General features: G+C 39.4%; 2 protein-coding genes and 1 pseudogene across 2 annotated transcripts in view; 2 read left to right on the forward strand and 1 right to left on the reverse strand.

The window, feature by feature from the left end:
- The window catches only part of NPHS2 (NPHS2 stomatin family member, podocin), a 216,566-nt gene that overhangs the window by 183,105 nt on the left and 8,780 nt on the right, over positions 1 to 24,681 (forward strand). The window lies entirely within an intron of this gene.
- Positions 1 to 24,681, reverse strand: part of SOAT1 (sterol O-acyltransferase 1) — a 61,155-nt gene that overhangs the window by 29,654 nt on the left and 6,820 nt on the right. The window contains exons 2-3 of the mRNA XM_053604120.1: positions 16,481 to 16,606; positions 2,987 to 3,045 (exon numbers count right to left, since the gene is read on the reverse strand). Of these exons, the coding sequence (XP_053460095.1) occupies positions 2,987 to 3,045; positions 16,481 to 16,598 (177 nt within the window). The 5' untranslated portion in view covers positions 16,599 to 16,606. The remainder of the gene's footprint in view (positions 1 to 2,986; positions 3,046 to 16,480; positions 16,607 to 24,681) is intronic.
- LOC128597756 (uncharacterized) lies at positions 21,190 to 21,393 on the forward strand (annotated as a pseudogene).

Below are 24,681 nucleotides of genomic sequence, written 5' to 3' on the forward strand. Positions count from 1 at the left end.
ACAAGTAACACAATGGAACGGTGCTCAGGGTTATATTAAATTGACTACCCAGAGGAGCTCCTGACAATTCGCCTAAAGTTCTTTTTTTCTCTCATTGCATTTCTTTCTTTTCCTTCTTTGCACTTAATACAATTTGAAATTCTATATATTACTACTTTTGCCATCTTACTGTCTGCCTCTCCAACTGACTTTAGACACCACATTTTGTGTTAACTATTAGATCCAGTACTCAAGACTGGTGTTAAATTTATTTCCAAAGAGCTTTTAAAAACAACCTGGCAGTCCGGATACGATAGCTCACACCCACTCTGGGAGGCCAAGGTGGGTAGACTGCTTGAGCTCAGGAGTCCAAGGCCACCCTGTACAAGAGTGAGACCTCATCTCTACTAAAAATAGAAAAATTATCTGGCCATCTTGGTGGGTGCTTATAACCCCAGCTAGTGGGGAGGCCGAGACAGGAGAATCGCCTGAGCCCAGGAGTTTAAAATATCTAGAACATCTAAACTCTTCCTACTAAAATCCTTTCTTCCAGATTTTGAGTGTTCAAAATCTCCTAGGATTCTATGAGATACATCCTATTAAACACATTTCTTTTATGCTCAAGTATGCCAAAGTAGCTTTCTCTTATTTGCAACCAAAGGAAATAGTTTAACACGATGTTAAAACGAAGCTCATTTATTAATGTAAGTTGGCTGGAACTTAATCATTTCAATCTTCCTTTGACTATTCCTTTCTTTTTTTAAAAAAATTTTAGGGCAGTCATGGTGACATTTCTATAATCCTAGCACTTGGGGAGGCCGAGGCAGTGGACTGAATGAGCTCAGGAATCTGAGACCACCCTAAGCAAGAGCGAAATGTCTCTACTAAAAATAGGAAAACTAGCGGAGCACTGAGGCGGGAGCCTATAGTCCCAGCTACTGGGGAGGCTGAGACAAGAGGATTGCTTGAGCCCAACAGTTTGAGGTTGCTGTTAGCTGTGACACTTTACCCAAGGTGACAGTGTGAGACTCTGTATAAAAGATAAATAAACAAATAGTTTTAACCTAAAACGCAAACATTTTGACCTAATTGTTTGTACCCTCACATTAATCTGAAATAACAAATGGGAAAAAAGAAAATTTTTTTTAAAGTTCTAACCTAGATCCTCAAAATATTCCATCCCTCCCTTCTTGCCATTTCTCTACTTTCCCCCACTCCACACTCCCTTTCCTCTTTAAGTTTGTGCTTCTGTGTGAAAAAAGGTTCCCCCTTCCACTTTAAATTTTAAGAGACTAAATTTCGCTTTTGCAAAACTTTCCCTCACAAATTCAGCACAATAAGGCTCTGTGTTCTTGCTAGCAAGGAAAGATGGAACAAAAGAGGACAAAGGAAAACTGAAATAGTAATGAAAGACAAACCTAGGTGTTCTGCCTATCTAGAGGCATGAGACAGGTCAGAAACACTCTAATAAATCATAAAAACAGAAATAACTTACAAGAATGAGCCCTTAAATATTAAACAGTTTTATTTTCTAGCCAAAATTATAATTTAGCCCTCAGATACGTGGAAGTTGCTTAATGATCAAGTCTTTAAACAGTCTAAATAAAGTACTAATTGGAAAAGACATTCACCAAAAATGATCTTCACTATTGTAGTTTTGGAGGCTTATGCAGGTAACGTAATGAAATCAGGAAAGAAAGATAAATAAAATGTCATATCCTATTAACTAGGAGTCTACACAGACTCAGAGTTTCAAGTATAATAAATATACCTTTTGAATACCACCACTTTATAAAGCAGTAAGAGACTACATTGTAGACATCACAAATATACCTAGAGGATAATGGTGTGTGTGTGTGGGGGGTCTCTTAATGTTAAGCAAGTAAGTTTCTATAATAAATTTTTTTAGTGACAGCATCATCCTTGGACTTGAACAGTACTATATTTCTAACAAATTAGATGAAAGTAAAAATGGTGAAAGCTGCTGGCCTTGAGATAACTGGAAAACTAGCTCCATGATAATAAAGCACTGATATCAAAGTGAATGTAAATAATCTGGCATACATTTTATGAAATTATAGAAATTTCTAAATTTAAATTATTCTATAAATGCATATGTATAAACATGTATACATATAACCAGTAAGTCGCTGCATCTGACCAAATCCATGCCTTCTGATGCCTAGTCATGTAGCATTAAAACAAAAAGTAGGTGGAAGGGAAACCAAGACCAGCAGACTTACAGTGATTACATTCCTAAATAAATAAAGCAGGGCTATTTTATCCATACTCCTGGATGTTTATATATTCAAATTGTCTAATAAATTTTGGAAGTGATCTCATTAGAAAATGGGAATCTGCCTTGGATTTCAGTAAGGTAGTTGTTCAAAGGTGTTCTCTGAGCTTGGTACAGTGGCCTGTAGTCCCTGGTTATTCAGGAATTGAGACAGGAGGATCTTGAGCCTAGGAGTTCAAGACCAATCTAGGTAATAAAGTGACACCTCACTTCCTTAAAAAAAAAAAAAAAAAAAAGGAGTGTTTATCCTCACATTTCCTGATGGTGCTGCTGGTGCTGCTGAACTCTGATTTATACAACTATGTGTCCCCACTTGAAAGGACTTCACATTGTTTTCTGAGTTGTTAGTTCTGCTTCTCTGATAGAGAATCTACTTACAGATTCACATTCATCGTTTATTGGAGGCCTGTTACTTACTATGAACCATAATACTTTCATAAAGCACTCACATCATAGATATTTAACTGCATCAATTATTCACGTGGTCCACTAAAGCGAACACTTACTGGTAAGAGCCAGGAAATGACAATGAGGAATAGAATAGGAAAGAAAAGCCAACTTAGGTTCTTATATAGGACAACAACACAGCAGATCTTATTTTCCTGTTCCACAACAGGATAATGCCAACTGATGAGCTGTTTAAAATGATACTAAACAAAATTTTTTATCTAAAACTCCACATTTTTGTTTCAGGAAAAGGGAGTTACTTGCCTCTGCCTCTGCTGTCAACTGTATCTTCTTTGCTATCAATTGTGTAATGTCAATTCGACCTAAGGGAAGAAAAAAAAAAAACATGACTTTTAAGTTGATGGATATAGTTACCTAGGACTATCTTTGTTGTTAAATTTTGGTACCAGGTGCTTAGATGTCGTCTTCTATTTTTTTTTAATTTTCTCTATCTTTCATCTTCTCCAACATTCCCATGTCAGAAAAAAGGGTATCCCATTTCTTTTTCAAGACTAACTCTTCAAACTGTTGCTTACTCTTTCATACATCCTTTAATAAACTGTTCACAAAGTTCAACCCACTAAGTTATTTACATTGCTCACATTTACACTCAGAGCCAATCTATTTTTAAAAATCATGTTCATGAAATCATGATTACATGTATAGATGTCAATAGCAGCACACAAAACAAAATCTGTAGTTCTATTAATATCTATCAATTGTTACATATTTAATTTTTCAGAAAAAATAAGTAACTGAACAAACGTATGATTTAACAGAATTTATTGCTGAGGATGAGAATAACGGTTTTTTGAGTCTTTTTAAATTAGATAACAGATATGCTATAATGACCAAATTATAAATAGCTAAAATTTGGGAAACAATATTTTAAAACAAATGGTAGCCCTTTTCAACAATCTACTTAACCCTCAGGCTGTACTGTTCCTTCTAATATAAAATGTCCTCCAAAACTGGTTTGTACTTCCTATCTTTGTTTCTCAGTAGCAACCCATTTGTGCAACTCTTCTCTGTCTGGGATCACAATAGCCTCCACATTTCTAACAAACTTAAACATACAGTACATAAAATATGTATCATGCCAACTCATTTAGTCTTTATAAAAAATATGCTAAGAAAAGCAAGATAGTGGTTATCATTTCTATTTCTAAAATAAGGAAACTAAGATACAAAGAAATTAAACATTTTGCACACTGTCACATGATCAGTAAGTCACTGCATCTGTTGAAATCCATGTCTTCTGATCCCTAGTCATGTAGCATTAAAAGAAAAAGTGGGTGAAGGGGAAACCAAGGCCAACAGACTTATAGGGATTACATTTCTAAAGATGACTAAAGAGTGCTAAGCAGTGACTAATTTTCAAGTTTCAATTCTTTTAACAAAGATTTTCTTTGTCTACTTGTGGCAGATACAGAATTAGCTAATGCGTAGGCACTGATTAGCAGATTTTTACTGCCTAGAGAAATTCAACTCATTTTTAAACCCTGAGTATTTTCTAAAAAACTCTCACAGACCAAGTCTTACAATATCCTCACCCCAGCTTCCCCTTGTCACAAAGAGATTTAAGTAATATAGAAACGTCACCTTTATATCCATAGGATGACTGGGCTTAAAAGTATTCCCTGAGTCAATCATTTATCAATTTTAATAATAAAAGGGAAAATAAGATAGTATAATACACCTGTCACCTTCTATTGCTCCACTGACCTCCAAAGGCTAACAACATTCTCAACTAATCACAACTACACAACTTTAAAGAAATGGAATATGAACTAGAAATGTGGGTTAGAATATAAACATACAAAAATGGAGATTTCATAAATAATGATGAAACAACTGGCTAGCCATTTTAGAAAACTGTAAATTAGGGCGGTGCCTGTGTCTCAGTGGGTAGGGCACCAGCCCCATATACCAAGGGTGGTGGGTTCAAACCCGGCCCCGGCCAAACTGCAACAAAAACATAGCCAGGCGTTGTGGCGGGTGCCTGTAGTCCCAGCTACTCAGGAGGCTGAGGCAAGAGAACTGCCTAAGCCCGGGGGTTGGAGGTTGCTGTGAGCTGTGTGACGCCACGTCACTCTACCAAAGGCGATAACGTAAGACTCTGTCTCTACAAAAAAAAAAAAAAAGAAAACTGTAAATTAGATCCCTAACCCATTATTCAAAATAAATTTCAGATGAATCAAGTATCTGAATATAAAACATCATAAGAATAAATTTAAAAATTCATGTTTTCCTTTTGCATAATCTTAGATGATTTCTAAGCATAACAAAACTTATAAGCAGTAAAAGAATATCTAATTACATAAAGACAAACATAGCAAGATATGTAACATAAGCAAAGACAAATAGCTAGTTAGAAATTATTGACAGTGCATTACAGTCAAGGATTAATTCCCTTAAAACGGAAAAAGCTCTTTAGGATAGCAAATAAAAATAAGCAAGGATATGAGCAGGGCTTCTAAAAAAAAAAAAAATACATGGTCAATAAATATGAAAAAATGTTCCCCACCTCACTTATAATTTATGAGAATAAATTTATGTTATATGCTATACTTTCACCCATCAAATTAGCATAGTTTAAAAAAAAATTTGGTAAGACATATTGCCAAGAGTGGGGGAAACAGGAATATAAACTGGAGTTAACATTTTTTTTTTAAGACAGAGTCTCACTTTCTCACCCTCTGTAGAGTATCGTTATGTCACAGCTCACAGCAACCTCAAACTCTTGGGCTGAAGCGATTCTCTGGTCTCAGCCTCACAAGTAGCTGGGACTATAGGTGCCCGCCATAATGCCTGGCTATTTTTCTGTTGCAGTTGTCATTGTTGCTTAGCTGGCCCAGGCTGGGTTGGAACCCTCCAGCCTAGGTGTACTTGGCTGGTGCCACAACCGCTTTGCTACAGGCGCTGAGGCTCAAGTAACATTTTTGAAGGGAAATTTCGTACTACCTAAATTTTACATGCAAAAACCTTTTGACCAAGAAATTTTTACTTTTAAGGATGTATCTGACAGTTATACTAGCCCAAGTAAGCAATAATACTGTTTCAATGATGTTCTCATGGCACTGCGTATAATACTATCACTCTGGAAACAACCTAAAAGTCCACAAATAAGGGACAATTTAAATGAACCATCAAACATCGTGCAATAGAAACACTTCAGAGGTACTGAGAAGAATTCCACTTACATCCACTAGATGAAAAGATAGCCAAGTGTTACAAAGTATAGAAAAAGCAAACTGCAGAAGAGGTCCTAAATATGACCCCAATATAGAAAAAGTAACATGATTACTTGAGGAAAGAAGTATTACTTTATGGCTTTCTACACTGTTTTAATTTTTTCAATGAGTATCTATTACTTTAAACTTATAAGCATATCTCAGCATTTTTTAATACCAAACTATCTTGTATTTCTTGAATAAGGACTAATGGCAAAGGAAACAGCCCCTAATTATGTCACATAAAGACAACAGATGGAGAATTACAGTTTATCATAAAAGCAGTAACTGGACACAACAAATCACAATTGGTCTATAACCTTTTGAAAGCTATAAGCATATTTCTTTTCTATAATCACGATCCAAAAACTTAATTACTCAACTAGAGCGACTCTGGTCTATTTTTTTTTTTTTTTAAACGCCTAAACTTTTAAAACATATGATGTTCTGAATTAGGGACAGTTTCTGGTAGTAACATTAGAGGATTTCATATAGATTATAATTCTCAGTTCATATAGATTATAATTCTCAGTTGATAATGGTAAAAAAAACACCTCAAGATCTGGAACAGAAGAGCACCACCATCCATGAGAAGATAGTACCATAATATAGGGCTATATACCTGCAAATAGTACTTTTATATTTTCTAACCTTAGCTTTGCATCAGAAGAAATCTAATCACTGACAAGCTTTAGGCTTTGCCCTAAGTTACCCATATAGGTAGTCAGTCACTGATTACATACACATGTACACACAGTAAGACTTCAAGTCCTATCTTTTTTTTAGTTTGTAAGTATCTTATACTTTCAGCTGCTGAGATTATCTATTAGAGACAAGATTATGCTATGTTTCCCAAGCTGGACTCCAAATCCCGGCTAAAGTGATCCCCCTGACTCAGCCTCCCTAATAAGATGGGACAATAGGCATAACGCACACTGGGACAGTATTTTTAAGAGGTGAAATTTCCTCCAGCAGCAAAACCAGAGTCAGCTATTTTCAGCAGCCAGAATGCTTCAGTAATTGAATACATGACCATTTCTCCTTTCAGCACATTCTTTGTTTTCCTCTTCTACAAGTTGTCTATTTCTACCTATACCCAACGTTGTCATGATGATGATTACAAGTGGTAGCAGCAGACCCACACACAATACGGGTAAAGAATCATTACTAACCAAGTTGTCTGTTTTGGCAAACAACATTTTCATTCATAGAATGTTTTTTTTCAGCCTGCCAACTGCATGGATTTCTTTGAGGGTTTAGAGGAAGTCTTTCTAAATCCAGAAAATCTAGTGGTCATTCACTAAGCCTAAGTACGTGAAGTGCTGTTTTCAGTGCCAGAGATTTAAAGGGAGGGGACTGAAAATGGTCAAGATCTGCTAGTCTTGAAAATGCCATGTCTTCATTATTTCCTGCAAAACAATCCTCTCTGGAACCTGCATTATTATTACGCTAGCATTTGGAACTACTCCTTGAAATCCTTGTTCCAGGTCACCATCTGGGTGTACCACTTTGAACATTTTTTTTGGGGGGGGGGCTCTCATTTGCCTTGGTGTACCACATTTCATACTGAGTTCAGCCAACTTCCACCATTTCAGCAGCATAGGAGAAGGAAATGCCTACTCACCAAATACGTACCAATGACTGCTGTTTGTTATTCAGTACTATCTGCTTCTGATTCATATCCAATCCCTTAAACTGCTTCAGTGAGCATGAGCTAGATTTAGAGCCACATCTGTCCTGGGACCAAGAGGGAGTCTCCAACAAGGGCTGCTGCTACCTGCCACCTGCTTGGGGTGCTCAGGTGGGCAGTCTCAGAGGCCACTGGAGCCCTATCCTCTGACTTACTCCTATCTTTCCATTTTCTGTGTTACTATCTGTGAAACAAATCACAAATCTGTATTACCCACTCCCCATCTTCTCTAAAAGCAACCAAAACACCACATACACAACATTATGTGGCTTAACCTCAATGTCTTTGTAAACTCTTATCTCTAACTTGAAAGTCCTCTTCCAGTCTTCTTATCCTCAAAGGCCAAACTCAAAATCTACTTCTGTTAAGACTTTCTTCCAGGCCCAGCGTAGTGGTTCACACCTGTAATCCAGCACTCTGGGAGGCTGAGGTGGGTGAATTGCCTGAGCTCACAGGTTCCAGACCAGCCTGAGCAAGAGCCAGACCCCGTCTCTAAAAATAGCTGGGCCTTGTGGTAGGCGCCTATAGTCCTAGCTATTTGGGATGGATTGCTTGAGCCTACGAGTTTGAGGTTGCTATGAGCCATGACGCCACAACACTCTACCAAGGGCAACGAAGGGAGACTCTGTTTCAAAAAAAAAAAAAAAAAAAAAATTAAGAAAAAAGACTTTCTTCCATTCTAAAGCAAGGATTGTTTTTCACCCTTCTCCCATGGGTCTCCTCTACTATTTGGTTAATGCAACTCCTTTTTTATAACAAAGGACTGTTTTCTGTTTTAGTATTTTACTCACCTCAGCCCCATGCTTCCTACTAACAAACCTGGTACACTGCCCTATATATAGATCAAAAGTGTTTAAACTAGATGAATCTACTGGAAGGCAGTATAATAGACTTTAATCTCAGATGCATGTATTGCAGGGAAGGTCATAATTAAATGACTCCTGGCTTGGCATGGTGGCTCACACCTATAATCCCAGCACTCTGGAAGGCTGAGGAAGGTGGACTGCCTGAGCTCACGGATTCAAGACCAGCCTGAGCCAGACCGAGATCCCATCCTACTAAAAATACAAAAAACTGGGCAGCACCTGTGGCTCAGTCAGTAAGGCGCCAGCCCCATATACCAAGGGTGGCGGGTTCAAACCCGGCTCCGGGCTGAACTGCAACCAAAAAATAGCTGGGCGTTGTGGCGGGTGCCTGTAGTCCCAGCTACTCGGGAGGCTGAGGCAAGAGAATCGCTTAAGCCCAGGAGTTGGAGGTTGCTGTGAGCTGTGTGATGCCAAGGCACTCTACCGAGGGCCATAAAGTGAGACTGAGTCTCTACCGAAAAAAAAAAAAAAAAAAAATACAAAAAACTGAGGCAAGAGGACCACCTGAGCCCAAGAGTTGGAGGTTGCTGTGAACTATGATGTTGCCATGCACTCTACCCAGGGAAACAGCTTGAGACTTTGTCTCAAAAAAAAAATCAAATCACTGCTAAGAGTAGTATCCATCAACCAATGAATGAATAAGCAAAATTTGGTGTATGTGTATACATATACACACGCACATATATGAATGCTAATACCACTCTGCCTTAAAAAGGAAATTTTGACACATACTACAACATGAATGAACTTCAAGGATATTATGCTAAGTGAAAAAAGTCAGTCACAAAAACACAATTACTGTATGTTTCCACATGAGGTACCTAGCATAGTCAAATTCAGAGACAGAAAAAAGAATGGTGGTTGCCAGGGACTAGGAGATAAAAAGACTTGAGATAAACAGTGGTAATGGTTTGCACAGTAATGTACAACCACTGACCTGCACACTTAAAAATGATCAAGAATTCAGTGGTTCTCAAGTTTCCTAATGCCTCCTAATGCCGCAACCCTTTAATACAGTTCCTCATGTTGTGGTAACCCCCAACCATAAAATTATTTTCATTGCTACTTCATAACTGTAATTTTGCTACTGTTATGAATCGTAATGTAAATATCTGATATGCAGGATGTATTTGCAATGTTACAAAGGGGAGACCCACAGGTTGAGAACCGCTAATCAAGATGGTAAGTTTTATTAGCCATATTTTACCACAATTAAAAATAATCCTAGGTTCGGCGCCTGTGGCTTAAGCGGCTGAGGTGCCAGCCACATACACCAGAGCTGGCGGGTTCGAATCCAGCCTGGGCCTGCCAAACAACGATGGCTGCAACCAAAAAATAGCCGGGCATTGTGGCGGGCACTTGTAGTCCCAGCTACTTGGGAGGTGGAGGCAGGAGAATCGCTTGAGCCCAGGAGTTGGAGGTTGCTGTGAGCTGTGATGCCATGGCACTCTACCCAGGGCAACAGTTTGAGGCAGTCTCAAAAAAAGAAAAAAAAAAAAAAAACCTAAAAAGCCCTTATGACCTTGAATTAGGCAACAATTTCTTAGATATTACATCTAAAGTACAAGCAACCAAAGGAAAAAATAAAGATTCATAAAAATTTTAGAACTTTGTACCGCAAAGGACACCATCAAGAGAGTGGAAAGAGTCAGAGACAGTGGCTCCGTGCCTATAATCCTACTCTAAGAGGCCGAGGAGTGAGGAGTGCTTATACCCAGAGTTTGAAATGCAGTAAGCTATGATGCCACTGTACTCTAGCAGGGGCAACAAATTATATTGGATCGCATATCCAAAAGGAATTCTTACCATTCAACAAAAGATGTGCTAACCCAATTTAGAAATAGGCAAGGGATATAAATAAAATTTCTCAAATAAAAACTATATACATACACATGTATACATATATGATAGCCAATAAACGCATGAAAATTTGTTCAACATCATAAGCCATCAATAAAACACAATCCAAAGCCACAATAAGATGCCACTTCATATACCCTAGGATACTATCATAAATAAAGGACAGGTAATAAGTATTGGTGAAGCCATGAAGAAAGTAGAATCCTCATACATTACTGATGGGAATGTAAAATGGAGCAGGTACTTTGGAAAAGTTTGGCTATTTCTCAACATAGATTTACCATATGATTCAGCAACTCCACTCCTAGGTATACACCCAAGGGAACTAAAATCAGACATGCACATAAAACAACATTTATGTACAACAGCCAAAACCTCTAAGTAACCCAAAAAAACCAAAATGTCCACTAATAGATAAGCAAAGTGTGTTATGTCCACACAATGGAATACTGTTCAACCGTAAAAAAAGAATGAAGCACTGATATGTATCAGAACATAGAACACATTATGCTAAGTAAAAGTAGCCAGACATAAAGGCCACGTAATCTATGAACCCCTTTATAAGAAATGCCCAGAAAAGGAAATCAAAAGTAATAGGAAGTAGATCAGTGGTTGCTAGGAGCTCAGAGAGGGAGGAATGAGGAGTGATTGTTACGGGTACTGCTTTAGAATTAAACAGTGGTGATGTGAACACACTGGCAACTACTGAATTATAAACTTTACAACGGTGAATTTTATGGTATGCAAATTAGCACTAAAAAATTAGGAAGAATGGAAAGAAAAAACAGAAGAGGGAAAAGAGAAGGGGACAGAAGAGAGGGGAAAGAGAAGTGGGGGAAAGAAAGATAAGAAAAAAAAGGACACCTATCTACTCAAATCATATTTCACATTTAGTATAAAGACAGAACTAGTAAATGGCAGAACTAATACTGGATCTAAATCAGACTCCAATTTTTAGCTTTTCCTGATAATTTATGCAGGATCCTCATTTCCATTTCCTTCTCCTAGAAATGAACCATTCTACAGAAAATAACTAGAGACACAAATCAGAAAGTAAAAGCAGAAACAACAGCTAGGCACATTAATAGTCATGAAAAGAGGCAGTAAGGAAGAAAAAAACAAGATTCGAAAAATTTTAAACAGGCATAAGCAACAACAAAACACAGCAGGGTAGGTTTATATAAACAAGTATAAAGGTAAATGTTGCAATCTGGTACTACATATCAAAATAAATATTTTAAAGTAACACCCTTGACTCTGCAATTCTTCTTAGGCATCCAACAAACACGTAAACATGATCACCAGAGTCTGTACAGAAGAAAAAGAAACAACCTAAATATTCTGAGAAACAAGTAAATTGCATATGACCCATATAAAACACAACTCTAGCCACTCATCTATTACTTGACAATAGAAAGATGTCTACGGTCTATTGTTGAGGTCCAAGTTACTACACAGGCTAAATATCCTATTTGTGTAAAATGTTACATGTTTATGTGAATGAATTATATCTGGAAGATTTATATTCATTACTCAATCATAGAATTTGGGGTCATTTTCACTTTTTAAAATCCTTTTCAGCATATTTTGAATTAATAAAACATTTTATGTATATCATGCTACAATAAAAACTGTTGGTGAGCATGTATTGCTTTTAAAATCAAGTAATGACAACACTTCACTTTCAAAAAAAATTCATCATCTTCAGAACCAGTATTATTTCAAATAAAGCCACAAAATTTAAGAAAGCTAATGAATCATAATTTCACTTAATTGGCAGTGGATAAATCAGAGATACTTTGTGAACAGAGTACTTTGTAAAGCTAAATACCGTGCAAATCACTGTGGCAGTCACAACCCAAAGATTGGGCGAGCACATAATTTAATCAAACTGGGGCACCTCTGGGAATGAAAGGAGGCACAATAAAACATTATACTGGCACAGGTGAGGACTGGGACAAAACTGGGCAACTCAGGACATCAACTCTTTCTACCCATAGATTACTATGATTATGAATAAGAACCCACGAATTATACAGATTAAGTTTCAAGTTGGGTTTCAAAGTTCTTGGTAGGGGTAACTTTTGACCACCAATCCCAATCTGTATTATCAAACAAGTGTTTTCAAACATCACAAGCCTGGGCCCTCCTCCCCCTAGCGATTCTGATTCAGTACATCTATAATGAGGTTGAAAGCCTGGCACCATGGTTCTACAAAAAACTTTTTTTAAAAAGCATCTGTAGAGGGCGGCACCTGTGGCCCAGTGAGTAGGGCGCCGGCCCCACATACCGAGGATGGTGGGTTCAAACCCAGCCCTGGCCAAACTGCAACAAAAAAATAGCCGGGCGTTGTGGCAGGCGCCTGTAGCCCCAGCTGCTTGGGAGGCTGAGGCAAGAGAATCGCGTCAGCCCAAGAGCTGGAGGTTGCTGTGAGCCGTGTGATGCCACAGCACTCTACCGAGGGCAATAAAGTGAGACTCTGTCTCTACAAAAAAAAAAAAAAAGCATCTGTAGAGACTGAAGAGGATCACTTGAGACCGGGAGTTGGACGCTGCTGTGAACTATGATCATATATGCTACTGCACTTGAGCCTGGGTGACAGAGGGAGACTGTCTCAAAAAAAGAAAAAAAAAAACTGGCTCACCACCCATAACTCAGTGAGTAGGGCACGGGCCACATACACCAAAGGTAGGAGCCTGGCCCAGACCCGCTAAACAACGACAACAACAACCAAAAAATAGCCAGGCAGCTCGGGGCCTGTGGCTCGAGCAGCTAAGCACCTGAGCTGGAGGGTTCAAATCCAGCACAGGCCCGTCAAACAACAACAACTGCAACCAAAAAATAGCTGGGCGTTGTAGCAGGCACCTATTGTCCCAGCTACTCAGGAGGCTGAGGCAAGAGAATCACTTAAGTCCAAAAGTTTGTGGTTGCTGTGAGTTGTGACACCACAGCACTCTACCAAGGGTGACATAGTGAAACTGTCTCAAAAAAAATAAAAAAAAATAAAAAAAAACACATAAAGTAGGGTCCAAGAAGCTGCTTTGTTCTTTTGTTTGTACAATGATTTATTTTCTCATGTAGGAGGGAACAGCCACACCAAGAGCTGTGTATCCCCAAGTTCCACAGCTCAATTATTTAAAGGAAATCAGAGATAGCATGTCTTAAGTGATTAGTATAAAAAAAAAAAAGCTGTGTATCAAACTTCAACCTGCATTGCAATCACCTGGGGACCTTATTAAAATACAATTTTTTTTTTTTTTTTTTTTTTTGTTGAGACAGGGTCCCACCCTATGCCCCTGAGCAGAGTGCAGTGGGCGTGGTAGCTCACCACACCCTCAGACTCGGGCTGCGGGCACCCCGCTGCCTCAGCCTCCGGAAGCCACTGGGATTACAGGCGCTCGCCGCGGCGCCCGGCTGGGTTTTTCCATTTTTTTCACGAGTCGGGGTCTCACTGTCGCTCAGGCGAGTCTCGAACTCCTGAGCTCAAGCGATTCTCCCTCCTCAGCCTCCCACAGTGCTGGGATTACAGGCGTGAGCCACCGCTTTTAGGGCGGCACCTGGGTCTCAGTGGGTAGGGCGATGGTCCCATATACGGAGGGTGGCGGGTTCAAACCCGGCCCCGGCCAAACTGCAACAAAAAAATAGCCAGGCACTGTGGCGGACACCTGTAGTCCCAGCTACTCGGGAGGCTGAGGCAAGAGAATCGCCTAAGCCTTGGAGGTTGCTGTGAGCTGTGTGATGCCATGACACTCTACTGAGGGCATAAAGTGAGACTATCTCTAAAAAAAATAATAATAATATTAAAAATAAATAAAATTAAATAAAATACAATTTTTATTCAATAAATATGAGGGGGCATTTCTAACAAGCCCCCTTCAGTTGGTCCTGGTTGGTTGGTGGACAACACCTTACTGGTCTGGAATCCTTTAAGCCTTTGTTACTTGAATACCCATTTTACTCATCCATTTGTTCCCCAAAGTAAACTAATGTTAAATAAAATAAATAAAACATTCCAGGTAAAGGGCACACTTATAACTTTGGCCTGAAATGTACAAAACAAACTATGTAACCAAAATGTGTGTACCCCTCTAATATTCTGAAATTTGAAAAAGGTAAAACACAAGCATTACTTACTTAAAACAAAGAGGCTGTTATACTTCTTGATTTAAGCCAACAATTCAAAAAAAAAAAAAAAAAACCATTTTTCAGACAATGTTTCTGTTGACTGGGCTAGAAGGTAACAGTAGCATCAGAGCTCACTCCCATCTCAAGTTCCTGGGGTTTGAGCAATCCTTGGCTTTAGCCTCCTGAACAGCTACGACTAGGAGCAGCTAGGACTACAGGCACAGGCTACCATGTTGGCTATTTATTTTTTTTAATTTTTTATAGAGATGGTTCTCACTATGTTGCGTAGGCTGCTCCTGAGCTCAAGCAATCCTCCCACCTCAGCCTCCCAGAGTGCTAGGATTACAGATATGAGCCACTGTGCCCAATCATAAACAATTTAATTTTTACCATCTGCACTAAAAAAATGAAACGATTAAATTTTAGTGAACTAAGACAATAAGGAGTACTGAAATACACAAATATTAGAGTAAGTTAAATTTTTTTTAAATTGGGATGTAAAGAGAGCAATCATATCTGACAGAAAATTTCAATTAAAATAATTTTTCTGTCTCTAAGAACTGGAAGAAAAAAAAACATGACGTGGGAATGACAAGGGAGACAACCTGGGTTATAAAGTCTCTAATTCACAGAAGGGGACTGTCTCTCCATAATGTTGGCTCATCCCACTTTGCATAAACGTCACATTTTATATCACACTAACACTAGCCCATATGCAATACTAAGTATGTCATATACAGCTAATTAAGAGTACATTAATAACTGCATTATGCCAACTATCAAAAATATTTACAGTCTTGGCCAGGCGCTGTGGCTCACACCTGTAATCCTAGCACTCTGAGAAGCCAAGGCAGGTGGATTGCCTGAGCTCACAGGTTCAAGACCAGCCTGAGCCAGAGCAAGGCCTCATCTCTTAAAAAAAGAAAGAAAGAAAGAAAAAAGCTGAGCATTGTGGCAGGCGCCTGTAGTCCCAGCTACTTGGGAGGCTGAGACAAGAGAATCACTTAAGCCCAAGAGTTTGAGGTTGCTGTGAGCTGTGATGCCGTAGCATTCTACTGAGGACGACAAAGTAAGACTCTATCTCAAAAAAAGAAAAAAAAAAATTTGCAGTCCTAGAGGACTATTGATATTTACAATTAAGTTTTAAAAGTTAAAACACAACAATGTTTATGGAAAAAGTCAACTTATCTAAGACAACATGTCTCAGAAACTTCCACCCATATTTGTTAACCAGTCTCAAGTTTTTAAATCCTTGTTAAAATCAAACCTATACAAATGTCACTGCAAAAATAAATACCTTGATGCAATAGATGACATCAATTAGTGTGTTTACAAGTCTCTCATTCACAACCACAAAACTGTTCCTTAATAAGCACTGCACTGTACTGTTCCAGGCATTAAGGAAACTTGGATATAAAAACTAATAAAACTCCCTAATCTTCCCCTTTTCCAAGATTTATAGTTCAGTACTCAGGTTAGGTTCTCAGCTAATTACTTGCATTTTACTTATCATATCTTTATGTGAACAATTATGAGACTATTACACGTATTTGTAATAATCTAATTACACGTATAATTTTGGAGATTTTGCCATTCACTTAACATGGAATTTCATAATGGCAAACACGTTTGTACTAATCTGTACCTACAGCCCCAGCCTACAACAGGGGACAAGTACTGTAGGCTAAATGGCTGAATGAACGGTGCATAAAGCACGGCAGATACTCAATAGATGTACACTGAACTAATAGATGTTCACTGACTTATTTTCAACTTATTAACAACTAATAGATGTTCTATTAGTTCTCAAATTCTATTGAGATGTTCACTGAACTAATAGATGTCCACTGACTTATTTTCTAATTTATTACCAGCTATGTAAAATTCTATGAATACCCAGTTACAATAAACAAACTCTCTGTTCTAGAATACTGAATTTGTTCTCTGTACCATTAATTTACCTCAAAAAAAGTACAAGTCTTACCATTACTAGGTCTCTGTAAGGACTCCTCTGTAGGGTTTCTCTGGTCTTCATCTTCCTCAAGATTTTCACGAGACTTTGACAAGCGGTTTCTTAGAGACATCTTCTCTTCCCCCACCATTGTACTGTCTAAGAAAGAAGATGTAAAACACTGTGAACAAAACATACAGTTTAGGACATGAATTCACAATACCATCATGTATAGGAGAGGCGAAATTTGACAATACATTCTTTTGCATTAATCATGTTTAAGCATCTTTTGAGTACAAGATACTCAAGATGACAAATTTGAAGAAATTAGCATCTAAAAGTAATTGGCTGATTTCCAAGGCCCTCTTTAAACATAGCCCCCATTCTTAAATAACAATTTAATTGAACAAGGCATAAGTATATGAAAACTTAAGGATTAAATAGCACCTACAAAGATGCCACATAGTTATTAACAAAGTCAATGGTAAAAACAATAAATACTGGCTGGGTATATGCCTCTAGTCCCAGTGCTTTGGGAGACCTAAACAGGAGAGCTCTTGATACCAGGTGCTCAAGACTAGCCTGGGTAATATGTTGTGACCCTGTCTCCACAAACAAAACAAATTAGCCATGGTGGCCCCTGTGGCTCAGTGAGTAGGGCGCCGGCCCCATATGCGGAGGGTGGCGGGTTCAAACCCAGCCCCGGCCAAACTGCAACAAAAAAATAGCTGGGTGCTGTGGCGGGCACCTGTAGTCCCAGCTACTCAGGAGGCTGAGGCAAGAGAATCGCTTAAGCCCAGGAGCTTGAGGTTGCTGTGAGCTGTGTGATGCCACAACACTCTACCAAGGGCCATAAAGTGAGACTCTGTCTCTACAAAAAAAACCAAAAAAACACAAAAAAACAATAGATTAGCCAGGTGTGGTAGGGAATGCCTGTAATATCAGCTACTAGAGAGGCTAAGGCAGGATGATTACTTGAGCCATAGGGTTTAAAACTGTAGTGATCTATGATAACACCACTGTACTCCAGCCTGGGCAACAGAGCAAGATCCTGCCTCTAAAAAGAAATACATAAAAACAAAAAACAATAAATACCTTAAGTTCAAAGACAGGAGAGATCAGTAGAAGATATAAAGGTTTCATATAAGAGAAGATATTGTAAACTAAGTCTTGAAGGATGAGAATAGAACACCCCATGTGTAAGAAAGAGTTAAAGTAAGGACTTTTTGAACCCTGTTCGGAGGACCAAAACTCAATCAGAATACTTGTCTAAAGATTAGGAAACAAGCATTTGTTGAGCATCTACTAAGTGCAAGGACCCTGCCAGGTGCTTTAAGTTTTCTCATTTAATATTTATTTATTTTTTTTTGTAGAGACAGAGTTTCACTTTATCACCCTCAGTAGAGTGCCGTGGCATCACACTGCTCACAGCAACCTTCAACTCCTGGGCTTAGGCGATTCTCTTGCCTCAGCCTCCCAAGTAGCTGGGACTACAGGTGCCCGCCACAACGCCTGGCTATTTTTTGTTGCAGTTTGGCCAGGCAGGTTTGAACCCTCCACCCTCGGTATATGGAGCCACCCCCTGAGCCACAGGCGCTGCCCCTCATTTAGTATTTATAACAATTCTGGAAAAAAAAAAAAGAAATTATTACTCCTAGTTTTCACACGAGAAAACAATGGCTTATAGTTATTATCAGTGTTCGCCACCCATGTACCAGGAGCACACCTGTAGTTGAGCAAATTCAGTTTACTAGGAATACACACCATGGGAAATTGGAGGTATTAGAAATGGTATTTGACCAGGTGATTTTTAAGGAGAGTCCTAAGAAAAAGTACCCAATCAGTTCTAACAATAAATCTTGTCTAGAAGGGGGCAGACTAGGAGGCTAAAGTTATAATTGTTAAAATGACAGCAATCACTCATATTAACCTGGAGGAGGAGATGCTTGATAATTTGGAGGTTGGACAGTGTAGGTGTTTCATCTGTGTTCAGATAGAATTATGACATGGTCTAATTTCCATCTTGATTAATCAGGTCACAAAATGGCCTTGTCTAATACTGACGTTAAGTTAATCACTTGTGTTCTATGGAACACCAAGAAGACCTACCTGTTAAGTGCCAGGCTAGCTCACAGCAACATCAAGGCCTAGCTGAAAGCAGTACTAGGGCAATTCCAGGATGCCAAGAGTCGCTTTTTTTCCTCATTACAGTAACTTGCCCAAGATTACACAGCTCATGACAGAGCCAGATTTGAATCTGTATTAATCAGATCCTTACTACAAACACCACTATTTTATTTTTTATTCTTGAAACAGCCTATGTCGCCCTCAGTAGAGTCCCATGGTGTCATAGCTCATAGCAACCTCAAACTCTTGAGCAATTCTCCTGCCTCAGCCTCCCAAGTAGCTGGGACTATAGGCACCAGCCACGATACTGGCTAGTTTTTAGTTGTAGCTGTCGTTGTTTGGCAGGCCCTGGCTGGGTTTGAACTCACCAGCTCTGGTGTATGTGGCTGGTGCCCCAGCCGCTGAGCTACAGGCACCGAGCCAAAAACCACTATTTTAAAAAGAAGTTGTTATTAATATGAAATAGAAAAGAAGTTAGTAACAGAAATGTGATGAGTGAAAAGACTAGAAAGGAAAAGAGGAGTCAAACTATGTGTATAAAGGTCTAAGAAATTAGTTTTTTTCGGGAAGGCAGTGGTGAGCAATTTTAAGTGCTGAAAAACATGATCAAAGTTAAATCTGGGGAAGATCAATATCAAGATAGTACAAGGCTTACTCTAAAACAGTGTTTCACTGTGTGATGAAGTTTTCACTAGTCAAAAGCAAGAAGAAAAGGATAATAAAGTATTCATTACTTTTTTTTTTTTTTTGAGACACAGTCTCATTATGTCACCCTCGGTAGAATGCCATGGCATCACAGCTTACAACAACCTCAAACTCTTGGGCTTAAGCAATTCTCTTGCCTCAGCCTCCCGAGTACCTGGGACTACAGGTGCCTCCCACAACACTATTTTTTGGTTGTAGTTGTCATTGTTGTTTGGCAGGCCCGGGCTGGGTTCAAAGCCGCCAGCTCCAGTGTACGTGGCTGGCGCCCTAGCCACTGAGCTACAGGCACCGAGCTGTATTCACTACTTTTAAAGTTATATATATTTAAACTCTGATATTATGGTCTTCCTGAACTTTTATATTAAAATTTGTTTTGATTCACTGCATGAGCGGTGCCTATGGCTAAAGGAGTAGGGCACTAGCCCCATAGGCTGGAGATGGCAGGTTCAAACCCAGCTCCGGCCAAAAACTGCAAAAAAAAAAAAAAAAAAAAAAGAAGAAAGAAAGAAAGAAAACATTGCCAGTGCAATCGACAATTCTTTTTTGCGTTACAGTCCTCATTTGCAGTCTCTCCTTCTCCAACAACGTAACCACTTTCTGAAATCTGGTGATTATTCAGCCGTTCTTTATACTTTTGCCACATATGTATGTATTGCTAAGTAATACTATTTGCATGTTTCAAACTTTACATAACTAGTATCATGTAATATATATAGTATCCTACAGTATGCTTTCATTTCTTTCGTAACATTGTGTTTATCCAAATTGTCCATTTTGATTCATATTTACTATATCATATTTCATCAAATAAATATACAATAATTTCTCCTGTAAAAAAAAAAAATTTGTTTTGATTATCCTTGGAATTCTTGCAGGAGCAAAAATATTCTTTTCCATGTTAAATGATGAAATATATAGTACACAGTGAATTTGGTTGTTTTTCACCTATCACAGCTCAGCAAAGCAAAAATCTGACAACTCCAGATCACTTTCTGCCTAGTTTTTTTCTGAAATCAAATAAATTAAACAGAGTTGTGGAACAGTAGATGAATATAAAAGTAGAAATTTTAGGAAATCAAAAAGATCTACTTTTGAGGAACCTACGATACTGATAAATATCGTAGGGATATCATAGGGATACTGATAAATATTTAAAAGCCATCTGTGTAAAAGTGACAAAGGAAGCCACAAGAACATCTAACTTTCCAACAGAAATGATTAGAGACGTGGTAAGAAAGCAATATGCATTCAGTAGAAATTGTACTTCAAGTACCCATACAATCACTGTTTTTCACTTGTGGTACATTATCCTATATTGAATTTATAATTCAATAAATTTCATAAGCTATTCAATGTTATTAAAAAATAAGCTTTGTGGGGCAGTGCCTGTGGCTCAAAGGGGTAGGGCGCCAGCCTCATATGCCGGAGGTGGTGGGTTCAAACCAAGCCCCGGCCAAAAAAAAATAAGCTTTGTGATAGATGATTTTGCCCAACTGTAGGCTAATACAAGTGATCTGAGCACATTCAAGGTAGGCCAAACAGATCAAGTATATTAAATTCATTTTCAACTTATGATATCTTCAACTCACAATGGGTTTATTGGGACATAACCTTCTAAGTTAAGAAGCATCTGTAACAGGATATGGTGCTCTACATTTGCAGAATCAAAAGGAAAATATATGCTAGGAGATGCCAATGAAAAAACCTTCATTGTTAACAGCTTTATATATTCTACTCAATAAGATGAAAAAACCTTCATTGTTAACAGCTTTATATATTCTACTCAATAAGATGATAAGACAATTATTCTTAACTGGGGGATGAGGAGTCTCTGAGGGTATGCACAAACAACTTCAAATATTTTCAGTAACGTACAATTCTATTTTTATCACATAAAAAAACCTATACAGAAGACTATACTTTCAGAGATCGTTTCTACAGTTCAGAAGTTTCTCTGAATAAGTGAGCACCAGAAGCCAAGAGTCAAAGACAGTGTTCCCTCCTTAGTGTGAAGCTGGCTGTTAGTGTTGCTTCACTGCAACTACCATTTGCCATTAATGATCATTCTTCTCTCCCTTTGGGGAGCAAGAGGGAGAAGATGCAATCTGAGTGGTTGCAGGTTTCAAGAAAGAAAAAGAAGAGGAGAGGGGAAGGGGGGGGGAAGAGAGGAGGAGGGGAGAGAAAAAGGAGGGAGGGATCCTAGCACGCTGGGAGACTGAGACCACTGAGGTGGGCAGACTGCTGGGGAGGGAAGAAGAGAGGAGAGGAGGGGAGGAGTGGGGAGGGGAAAGAAGGTTTGGTGCCTATAGCTCAGCGGCTAGAGTATAGGCCACATACACCAGGGCTGGTGGGTTCGAACCCAGCCGGGAGGGCCTGCCAAACAACAATGACAACTACAAAAAAAAAGTAGCCCTGGGTGGCGCCTGTGGTTCAGTGAGTAGGGAGCACTGGCCCCATATACCAAAGGTGGCGGATTCAAACCCAGCCTCAGCCAATCTACAACAACAACAACAAAAAATAGCCGGGCATTGTGGCAGATGCCTATAGTCCCAGCTACTTGGGAGGCTAAGGCAAGAGTCGCTTAAGCCCAAGGGTTTGAGGCTGCTGTGAGCTGTGACGCCATGGTACTCTACCCAGGGTGACAGCTTGAAACTGTCTCAAAAAAAAAAAAAAAAAAAAAAAAGGGTGGCGCCTGTGGCTCAGTGAGTAGGGCGCTGGCCCCATATACAGAGGGTGGAGGGTTCAAACCCAGCCCTGGCTGAACTGCAACCAAAAAATAGCCGGGTGTTGTGGCGGGCGCCTATAGTCCCAGCTGCTTGGGAGGCTGAGGCAGGAGAATCGCGAAAGCCCAAGAGCTTGAGGTTGCTGTGAGTCCTGTGACATCATGGCACTCTACCGAGGGCGATAAAGTGAGACTGTCTCTACAAAAAAAAGAAAAAAGAAAGAAAAGAATGAGAGAAAGAAAGAAAAAGGAGGAGGAAGGGTGGGAGGGAATCCTAGCACTCTGGGAGACTGAGGTTGGCAGATTGCTTAAGCTTGGGAGTTCAAGACCAGCAAGACCCTATCTCTACTAAAAAGTGAGAAAATTAGCCCACCTAGTGGTGGGTGCCAGCTACTTGGGAGGCTGAGGCAGGAGGATCAATTGCGCCCAGGAGCTTAAGTTTGCCACTATAACAAATCACTATACTATCTGGAGTGACAGATTAAGACTCCGTCTCAAAAAAGTGAAAAAAAAGTTCGATAGACAAATAAATGCTGTTTAACCAGCAAAACACACACACACAAGAAAACAAAAACTAAACCTGAGTAGCAAGTATCCAAGTACTCAGCCCTACTATGAAACTAATTTATGGTTTTCACATGAAAGCTATAACCCAGTTACAACCTAAGAATACGGGGAAGGGGGAACGGAAGGGGGGCAGAGGGAAGGGGATTGGTGGGATTACACCTGCAGTGCATCTTACAAGAGTATATGTGAAACTTAGTAAATGTAGAATGTAAATGTCTTAGCACAATAACTAAGAAAATGCCAGGAAGGCTATGCTAACCAGTGTGATGAAAATGTGTTAAACGGTCTATGAAACTAGTGTATGGTGCCCCATAATCACATTAATGTACACAGCTATGATTTAATAAAATAAAAAATAAAAATAACTGATGAGGGCGGCACCTGTGGCTCAGTCGGTAAGGCGCCGGCCCCATATACCGAGGGTGGCGGGTTCAAACCCAGCCCCGGCAAAACTGCAACCAAAAAATAGCTGGGTGTTGTGGCGGGCGCCTGTAGTCCCAGCTACTCTGGAGGCTGAGGCAGGAGAATCGCTTAAGCCCAGGAGTTGGAGGTTGCTGTGAGCTGTGTGATGCCACGGCACTCTACAGAGGGCCATAAAGTGAGACTCTGTCTCTACCAAAAAAAAAAAAAAAAAAAAAACTGATGAACTTCAACAGTGAAAAAAATATATAAAAAATAAATAAATAAACCTGAGTAGCCTGTAGAAAAATTAAAAAGGGGTCCTTGATGATGAAATGAGAAACTATCAATTTACAGAAAACCGTATGTCAAAAGCTGAAACCCATAGCTTTTTGTATGACAACCATATCTCAATAAAGCAGTTTAAGGAGAGGAGGGGTACAAGCATGGAAATGGGGAGGGAAAAAAAAACTAAAACACAGGCACAATTACACTGCCTTCCTGTGTGCTTGGGTAAATCCTCCCATCTCTTTAAGTCTGTTTCCTCATTTAGAAAATGCAGATAGGGGGCGGCGCCTGTGGCTCAGTGAGTAGGGCGCCGGACCCATATATGGAGGGTGGCGGGTTCAAACCCGGCTCCAGCCAAACTGCAACAAAAAATAGCTGGGCGTTGTGGCAGGCGCCTGTGGTCCCAGCTACTCGGGAGGCTGAGGCAGGAGAATCGCCTGGGCCCTGGAGTTGGAGGTTGCTGTGAGCTGCGTGACGCCATGGCACTCTACCAAGGGTGATAAGGTGAGACTCTGTCTCTACAAAAAAAAAAAAAAAAAAGAAAATGCAGATAAAAATGCACAGGTTTATCACAGCAAAAAAAAGTACCATACATTAAAGTGCCAAAGTTTTACTATTAATAACCAAGTTTTAAAAACTACCTATCTATAGCTTGTATGCTAAATGATAGTCAAACATTAAGCCGTATCATCCCTCAAATTCTACCTTTTTTTTTAGAGACAGTCTCAGTCTGTTGCCCTGGGTAGAGCAGTGTCACAGCTCACAACAACCTCCTTGCCTCAGCCTCCCAAGCAGGTGGGAGTACAGCTGCGTGCCATGATGCCCAGCTCGTTTCTTTTTTCTCTTAGTAGAGACAGGATCTTAAGTCTTGCTCTGGCTGGTCTCAAACTCCTGAGCTCAGGCAATCTCCACTCCCCCTCAGCCTCCTAGAGGGGTAGGATTACACGTGTGAGCCACTGCACCCAGCCTTTGTTTTTAAGATGTACTAGATGAGGACAAATAAAATGCCATAATTATACAGGCTATCCATGAATTACAAACATCTGACTGATGTGTGACTCACACTTACGAACAGAGGCTATTTCAGGTAACAGGTAAACGTACCTGTTCCAACTTATGTGCAAATTCAACTTAAGAATGCATGTACATCATGGCACTCTACTGAAGGCGGTAAGGTGAGACTCTGTCTCTACAAAAAAAAAAATTTAAAAAAAAAGAATGCATAACCTCACTCGTAACCAGGGGACTACCTTTTACACTTTCTCAAATGCGTCTCAAATCACATCAGTCATAAAACTATGAGATTATGTCTAAATTGACTGCTCCTGCCATGCATGTCAGTTAACAGTGTATGGCTATTTATGTAGGAAATGGAGGTAAATTATAATAATGCTCAATTCAATTGTTTTTTCTCTGGACAGGGATC

Source organism: Nycticebus coucang, chromosome 10 (genome assembly GCF_027406575.1).
Source record: "Nycticebus coucang isolate mNycCou1 chromosome 10, mNycCou1.pri, whole genome shotgun sequence".
Lineage (NCBI taxonomy): Eukaryota > Metazoa > Chordata > Mammalia > Primates > Lorisidae > Nycticebus > Nycticebus coucang.